Below are 8,875 nucleotides of genomic sequence, written 5' to 3' on the forward strand. Positions count from 1 at the left end.
AACTCTGCTGACCGAAGTTTGCGGACGGACCATTGGCGTTGTAGTTGGCCTGCTGTTGAGCTTGTGGGGCAAGGTTGGCCAGGATGGCGGCGAGGTCGATATTCGGAGCCGGAGCCGGGACGGCGGGGACTGGGAATTGATATGCTGGAGCGGGTTGCTGTTGGGGCTGATTGTATGTTCCGGCGGCTTTGAGAGAGGCTAGGATGGCTGAAATGTCTGGTGCGGCCGTGGCAGGAGCGGCGGAGGGCGCAGGTGGCTGCTGGGGCATCATGAAACTGGTGTTATTGATGCGGCCGGGATATTGGTTCCTCGGGAATCTCTGCAACCTCTTCTGGATCGCACGGTCTGCATACTTTTGCTCGATGTCTCCGAATCGCTGTACAGTCATCGAATCGCCAGTATATGGATCTGCAGGCTCGCGAGGATTTGATGGAATGTCGCTCGGGTTGGGGTAGAACACCAAGAGTGTGCTGTTCTCGTATGCTTCGCGCTTGCCTCGCTCAGCTGAATCGGGCTGCATCTCACCGCCACCAAATGGAGCATAGTTGCGCTTGCGCTCATCTTCATCGACGACGCTGAAATCGACGAGGGATGGCGGGCTGAACTCTAGCAGAGTCTCGACATCCTCCATGATCTCGTCCTCGTCGTCGAGATCTTCCATGGCCTTATGCTGCTTGAGCACGCGGCCTTCACCTCCAACATCAGACATGTCGCGCATTTGGCTGGCATCATGGCCAAGTTCTTCATCCGGATCATGCGTAAAGTACCGGATCTCGACAAGCTCTTCGCGTTCCTTGAAACGAACGTGGAGCTTACGTCGCTGCTCCTTTCGCAGACGCTTTGCGCGATCTTCGGGTTTCTCGTACTTTTCCTCCTTCTGTGGCTTTGGTGCGATCTTCTCTTCCTTGGGCTTCGCCAGGTTGGCCATAGTCTCTGCAAAGGAAAACGCAGGCCTAGTAGGTGCGGCGGCAGTGGCAGCCGGCTTGCCAGCCAGTCTGGTCGTCAAGGCTGGTTTGGCGGCAGTGGATGCAGCTGCGTTGCGGTCTGCGTTTGACGTGCCAGGTTTCTTGGCTGCCGACTGCAGACCGGAGAAGAATCCCGAGGGCTTCGCGACAACGGTCTTGCGGGCTGCTGCCGGTGCCGTGGCAGACGCTACAACTTTAGTCGCGTCGTTGGCGAGCTTTACCGAAGCTCCATTCACCTTCGCATTCGCGGTGGCACCGTTCGTTTTCGATAAACCGGTGGCCAACTTCTTCACCACTCCGCCATCTCCTGATGCTGCGGCGCTTCGCTTGACACCGGCGACAGGCTCGGGGCCCGCACGCTTCCCTGGTGGAGATTCTGGCTTCACGGTGACCGTGGCGGACGACTTATGCGCGCCTTGAGCAGCGGCATCCTTGGCGATCGCTTCGGCGTTCTGGAGGATCTTCTTGACCCAGAATTGCACGCGTGCGTCGCCCTTCTTCTGCACGCGGGGCAAGAGCTTTTCGAGATTGACCTTTTCCAGCTTAGTATTGTTGAGAGTCGTGAACAGGCTCATTGTCTCCAGGATGGTCTTCGAGATGCCTGCGTTGACATCGTCTGCCTTGAAGCGATCAAGCAGGACTTGATAGCAGACGAACACGAGAGAAGTGTTCTCCGATAGTCTGGGGCACAAAAAAGTCAGCACTTTATTGCGGTTTAATTTTGAGCAATGTCCTTTGGCAATCAGGAACTTTCGTTTAGCAGCATCAACTATCATTGATGGAATGATCGTGTATGTTCCAACTGTGCAACAGAAGTTGTGCATAACAGATGAACACGCGAGGAGACAAGTTCAGACGACATTTCGTTTGCATTGGTCATGATCACGAGAACGCGTGGTCGTGGACTTTGTCGACTTCGTCGTTCACTTGAAACAATACCTTTCATGTCTCTGTCGAGGATGATGCACGCTGCCGCTGCCACGAAAACAAACGAAGGGAACCGGGGGATGCTGGGGTAGGGCGTGTACTCACAGTGAAACAATGTCCCGATGACCATGCTTGAGAGCAGTCCGGAAGGCCACTTCGATCATATCGCGCTGATCTTTGACTCTGCTCTTCAGAAGTGGCAGCTCACCCACGCGCTTCTTCTGCTCTGCTTCCGCGACTGCGGCGATGTCGACCTTCCATCGATCTCTGATTGTCTTGATAACTTCCCAGAAGTCAACCAGACTCTTTCTGATAACCTCACCTTCCAAGTCTCGGCGCTTGCTCCGCCAGAGCGCTTTGATTGTGTCGTATTCAACTGCGCCCTTCGAGTCGTCCGGGCGTGTTGATGGAAGTGGAGAGTCGGATTCGTCGTCGTCGTCAGAGTACGCAGAGGAGTCATCATCTGACGATTCCTCGTCGCTGGAAGAGTCTTGCTCATACTTGATCTGCGGACCTGAGGAAGTGGATGTGGAGAATGCCTTCAAAGCCTTTGGCAACGCAGCACTCGATTTCTGCCTGGACGACTTCTTGCCAATCTTGGCCAGGACCTTGGGGTTGTGGCCAGTCTGCCGTCGCATTTCATTCCGTGACATGCGAGCTACATATGCTGGGATAGCACTGCGCGAGATATTCCACTCATACGGCTCTTTGCCAACATTTGCGAAATTCCCCATCCGTTCCGAGTTGGTGGCTCGAGCGAGATCGTCAAACTTGATGATGCCAAACATACCGGCATCGGCACCCTGTGGGATGGCAGCGATGAGAGCATTCTGGTTCACCTGGCGAGACTGGTTTGGTGGAGGGTTCCTGTTCAAGTGTGCCTGATTGAGGTTGGACGGCTGATAGCCCGCACCAACGTATGGGTACATCTGCCTGGTAGATGTGTCCCGATCAAGTGCTTGCGGTGCAATGGTGCCGGCATTGCCATGCTGAGCATCGAAGAAGTTGTATGTCGTGCCGGTTGATGGTGTGACCAGACTTGGATCGTATTGCTGCTGCTGCTGCTGCTGTGGTGGTGGTCGATATTGGTAGGTCTGCTGTGGCTGGGCGGAGTAGTTCGCGAAACTCGTCTGGTTGAATTGCGGTGGACTTTGGTTGGCATTGCGGGCGTATGGTGAAGCCTGACCATTATTATTGTTGAAGCTGGTTGGCACATGATAGTTTGGCGTAGCTTGAAGCCCACGTGAATGGTGGGGTCCGGCGAATTCGTTGCCGTTGACGGCCCAAGAAGCATCGAAGTTGTGATTGGAGTCGGCCGAGGTCGAAAGAAAAGAGGGAGTTTCATATGCATTGTACTGCTGATGCTGATGTTGCTGCGGCTGCTGGCTGTCGCCGAACAAATGTGAATTGTTTGCGTATCCGTCAAGGTTGTTACCTGCCGGCATCCGATCCATGTCCGCTCTCGTTGCGGGCGAAATTCGCCAAGCTTCGGAATACAAGCGGGATTACCGAATCCGGACCGGCAAAGGGAGAATCAGAGTCAGCCCGCCCTTTGGTCTGCCAGTGGTACAGAAGAGTTGCAGCGAGCAGTGTAAGGTATTGTGACCGTGGCTGTCCGGAACGCAAGGTACTGTTTCAGTACGGGAAGTACGGGAGGAGTACTGAGGCCGTAAGGTAGCGAGAAGCGGTCAATGTCAGGATTTGGCGGCGCGCGTGCTCTCTCCGCGCGCAGGTGTGTGGTGATACTCGTAAGGTACTCGCCACGAAGCTGGCTGGTCGGCGGTCGCCTCAACTCGCCCGCCCGGTGTACTCTGTGTGGTGAGGGGACACTGATGGGTCACGCCGTGACTTAATGTCGACGACAATGCGTGAATAGCGCTGAGCGCAGTGCAGAGAAGTGCAGTCAAGTGGGACTAGTTTGCGCGCAAGACAGACCACTGTGACCTGTTCCCGTCGCAATTTGCTCTCCAAAGCAGTCCTCCGATACGCCCACGCCTTAAAAGAACGCCGTCAATGCCAGATCAGTCTCATCACGTACTCATTAAAGGGCAAGAAAGGTTGTCTAGTGAATCGGACGTGGTTGGTGGGTGAAGAAGGGGGTTTGAAGGTGGTGAACTGGTGAAGGAGTGGATTGTTTGGGGGATGAAGGATGGAAAGAGGTCGGCGGTTCGTCAAAGGAAAGCTGCGGGCAACGCGGGATCGACCCGGCATGCGCGTAACTTTCAGCACGGAATGCGCGCAGAAGGTATGTCTCCAGCAACTTGTTCATTCACTTGGGATGATCATATGAAGGTGGTCTTCTCACAAGCAGAACGGGTGCCTGGCCGAACGAAATCGAGAGCAAGAGAGACTCCAACGGGCTGCTACCATCACGCCTGCATCTAGTCCACTCCGATCGCCCATGCGCTGAACGCAGACCCGGCTGGCGACCAGCCTCGACATGTCTTCCTACCAATCCCTCCGCGATCGCCAAGTGGGTTCGTATCCTGTTTCAGCACGCATTCGACGACTTGAAGACTGACACGAAGTAGCGTCGATCGAGCGGATCCTCAACCTCAACCAAGTCCCAGCAGACACCTCCGATCTTACGAACGATTCCTCGAACGCGAATGGGCTGTCCTCGAATTCCACCCCAATCTTGAATGCGGACGGAGAGCCGATATGGAAGGTCCTCGTATTTGACAATCTTGGACGAGATGTGATCAGTAGTGTGCTGCGGGTGAATGATTTAAGGAGCTGGGGAGTCACAATACATCTGTAGGTGCAGTTAGTGACCACGGTTGAAGTGGATACCAAGACTCATGCACAATGTGCTGACAATCGCTATCAGAAACATAAATGGCCAACGGCATGCGATTCCAGACGTGCCCGTGCTATATCTGGTCGAGCCCACAGCAGCGAATCTGCAACACATCACACAGGACCTCCAAAAAGGGTTATACTCGCCGGCATATATCAACTTCCTCTCCTCGATACCGCGGCCTTTACTGGAAGACTTTGCAACACAGACGGCTCAATCCGGTACTGCTGAGCATATCAGCCAAGTCTTCGACCAATACTTGAACTTTATCGTCAGCGAGCCGAATCTTTTTAGCTTGGGCATGGGCAAGGAGACATACTGGACGATGAACAGCGCGCAAACGAGCGATGAGGACATTGACACGAATGTCGATCGCATTGTCAGCGGTCTTTTCAGTGTTGCGGTTACAATGGGTAGGGACTGCAATATAGCTTGGCGAGGGCTTCTGCTAACAATTATCAGGCACCATCCCTATCATCCGATGTCCGAAGAGCGGAGCTGCTGAGATGATTGCTGCCAAGTTGGATCGAAAGCTGAGGGATCACATCCTCAATGCCAAGGACAATCTGTTCTCGGGTGCGCGGGCGGCGGCGGGCAACCCTTCATCAAGACCAATCTTGATCATCGTCGATCGCAACGTGGATCTCGTGCCCATGCTCTCACACTCATGGACCTATCAATCGTTGATTCATGACGTTCTAAGCATGCACTTGAATCGCATCACAGTCGAGACACCGGCAGATGAAAGCACACCAGGAAAAGGTAGCATTAAGAAGTCGTACGATCTCAACCAGAATGACTTCTTCTGGGGAAAGAACGCCGGTGTTCCATTCCCGCAAGTGGCCGAGGACATCGACACGGAGTTGACTCGATACAAAGATGATGCTGCGGAGATCACGAAGAAGACCGGCGCAAACTCGATCGAGGACTTGCAGAACGACACAAGTGCTTCAGCACAACACTTGAAAGCTGCCATCACGCTACTCCCAGAGCTGCGCGAACGCAAGGCATTGCTTGACATGCATATGAATATTGCGACGGCGCTATTGCAGGGCATCAAGGACAGACAGCTTGACAACTTCTACCAATTGGAAGAAGACATCAAGAAGCAGACCAAAGCGCAAATGCTTGAACTGCTAAAGGATGCGGACAAGGGCAAGGAGCCTACTGACAAGCTGCGACTGTTCGTCATCTGGTTCCTCAGCACTGAGACCGACCTCTCTCGCTCTGATATGGAGCAGTTTGAGGAAGCACTCAAGGCGTCGGGAGCTGACACAACACCTCTCACATACATCCGCCGGGTCCGTGAGATTACACGGATGACCATGATCTCTTCAGCGCCAACACAGCAGCCACAAGCCTCGTCAGCATCGACCGAGCTGTTCCGCGGCTTCAGCTCGATTTCCTCTCGCCTCACCGACCGCTTCAAGGACGCCGGACTCGGAGCCAACTTCGACAACCTCATTTCCGGGGTCAAGAACTTTCTTCCAGCCAATAAAGACCTCACCCTTACCAAAATCACCGAAAGTCTCATGGATCCACAGAACGCATCGACTAGCGCATTGCAAAAGACGGAAGGCTTCCTCTACTTCGACCCTCGCTCTGCCAATGCGCGTGGCACCATGCCACCTACCGCGAAGGACGCCAGATCTGGCACTCAGCAGTCAAGGGGTATTGATCCCTCTTTTGGACAGCGAAGGCAGGGTTTCAGTGAAGCTATCGTTTTCACGGTGGGAGGTGGTAGCATGGATGAATACGGCAATCTGCAAGATTGGGCGAAACGCACGACGGGTGCTGGCGGCGCGGCTGGTGCAGTGGGAAGGAAGAGAGTCGTGTATGGAAGTACAGAGCTGGTGAATGCCACCAGCTTTTTGCAGGAGTTGAGCAAGCTCGGGAAAGAGAGCGCGTAGATGCGACAATAGCTACAGAAAATCCGTCTTCAAAATCTTCAGAATCAGTCCCACGACTTATACGTTCTTGGCTCGCCTCGCAACTTCCTGGCCCAGACGTCGAAGCGTGGAACAATCTTCAGCATTAATCCACCCATTGATTGATTGGTTTTCCTATCCATCACAACTCGTTGCGTGCCGCTCATATCATCCAAGAGATGATTGCGCCGCAGCTGGGTCTCCGCGCGCTTGCTCCTACTTGATCCTTGGCTCCTCGTGTGACACATCTCGAGATCTCACAGCTTCGTGCCGGCAAGCTCTCCTGGTGCCACGTACGACGCCCTGATAGACCTGAACTGCCCAATATGCCAGCTGGACGTTCTACCAAGACCCTGGGTCGTCGGCGCCGCATCGAGGATGAAGGAGAAGATGAGGAAGGGCCGGTTATCTTGGACGATTCGATGAGTGAGGGCTCGGGGTTAGGCGGCGATTCGGAGGGCGATGACGAGGTGGAGACTAGTAGTGTCGGGGCGGGAGAAAGGGGCGTTGGCGAAGAGGAGGAAGAGAACCACAATGCGGTCAGTCGCAGGGGCTCGACGGGGAAGATTACGAAGAAGGCAGGCAAGAGGGGTGGAAAGAAACTTGAGCGGACTGGGAGTGCTCAAGACAGCAGAACCTCTGCTCAAGCAGCGCAGACTCGGACTGGAGGGTTCAAGGCCACGGCGGATACTGAGGCTATGATGAAAGGGCTGGCCATTCAGGATACTGGAGGTGACAGTGAGGCTGTTGAGTTCGAAGGCGCGGCTGCTCAAACTTCTACGACCGCTCCTAAGTCTTCGTCGAATGGTCGACACGAAGTGCAGACTGCCGGAGAGAGGCTGAGGCGGGACCACGAGGACTATCGACGAAAACGAGACGCCGACCCGGCGTTTATCCCCAACCGTGGCAATTTCTTTATGCACGATACGCGATCACATCAAGGACAAAGTGGCCCACCATTAAGAGGTGCATACGGCGGAAGAGGTCGCGGACGGGGCGGACAAAATGCTGGACCTCCGTTCCAGCAGGGCAACTACATGGGTCCAGTAGAGAAAGCGGCGGAACAGCCATGGAAGCACGATTTGCACGATACGATCAATGAGGCTGGAAGCTCTGTTGGTGGGCAGCGTGGACGGGACGACTCGAACAGACTGTTCCCCAGGCCTCAGCCGCCGCACGCCAACCAGCAGAAAGTTTTGTCGTTTTCCAACACAAAGCTGGTCGGTAAAGTGCAGATCCGGGTCTTCCTGGCAGGCATGAAGGCGCCGATCGTCTTCTCGGAAGTTCCCTGGAAGAGCTACACTCGCCTGCCGGACCATCGACCACCGCTTCGTAGGGACAAGCCAGTCCGTGTGTCGCTGCCAGAGCAGACCCAACGCTACATCTTTCCCTCCCCGGAGCGGTCTTTCATCTTCATTCCCAGGCAAATGCGGCCCAATCAGCAAGGCTTTGGACGTAATGCGTACCAGCGTAGTAATGGGGGACACGGCTACTCGAGTCGACGGACGAGCATGTACGGTGGTAGCATGTACGCGGCGAGCATCGCAGCCAGCCGTCGATCGTCCTTTGCCAGCGTATCACGGGATAATGCCTTTTCTCCGGTCGGTTCGTACGGCGGAGGTCCAATGCCTCCATCTCGTAACATGGGAAGACTGTCGCATGGCGGCTCACAATCACATCTGTCGGCGACTGGCACACCTATGGGACCTCTTTCAGGACCTCACACACCTACCGGGATGCAAATGTATTCCTTCCCGCTTCCACAACAGCCGACGTTCCAAGGCACCCCTACTACAACAGTGCATCAGCCTCGACCGCAGAAGACGATCTCTGTTACGGGCATTGAGTCTCCTGCCGCTCTCCAAACAGCTCCGGGCGGTCAAGAAGTGCAGCCCTTCCAGAATCAACTGCCCGCGCATATGATCGACCAGCAACAACAGCCGGGCTTTCATCAGCCTCCTCCGAACTTCTTCTCTCCTCGTCAGCAATTCCCATATCCTCAACAACAGCCTCCCTCTGGCACACCACTCTCCGGCATTCCCGAACAAGCCGTCCATGCCCAGTCCTTCCAACCTCCGAACATGATGGGCTATCCTCCGAACCCATACTACGCTCCATATGCCGTCCCTCCCCAAAATTATTACTATCCTTCTGGTCCGGCCTTTGCACAAATGCCCATGTATCAGCCTCAGCAAAACTACATGCTCTCCACTCCCACCCAGCAACCACCACCTCAACCCTCTGTCGTCGATGCC

At 54.9% G+C, this 8,875-nt stretch overlaps 1 protein-coding gene across 1 annotated transcript; it reads left to right on the plus strand.

Moving 5' to 3' along the window:
- Window positions 1–4,209: 4,209 nt before the first annotated feature.
- Window positions 4,210–6,642, plus strand: MYCGRDRAFT_102151 (uncharacterized protein; the record flags this gene model as incomplete). The annotated part of the gene is made up of 4 exons (XM_003855994.1): window positions 4,210–4,369; window positions 4,424–4,649; window positions 4,723–5,105; window positions 5,155–6,642. The coding sequence occupies 4 exons, from the start codon at window positions 4,333–4,335 to the stop codon at window positions 6,600–6,602; spliced, it is 2,094 nt and encodes a 697-aa protein (XP_003856042.1).
- Window positions 6,643–8,875: the final 2,233 nt, after the last annotated feature.

The sequence above is a fragment of the Zymoseptoria tritici genome, chromosome 1 (assembly GCF_000219625.1).
Source record: "Zymoseptoria tritici IPO323 chromosome 1, whole genome shotgun sequence".
NCBI classification, from domain to species: Eukaryota; Fungi; Ascomycota; class Dothideomycetes; order Mycosphaerellales; family Mycosphaerellaceae; genus Zymoseptoria; species Zymoseptoria tritici.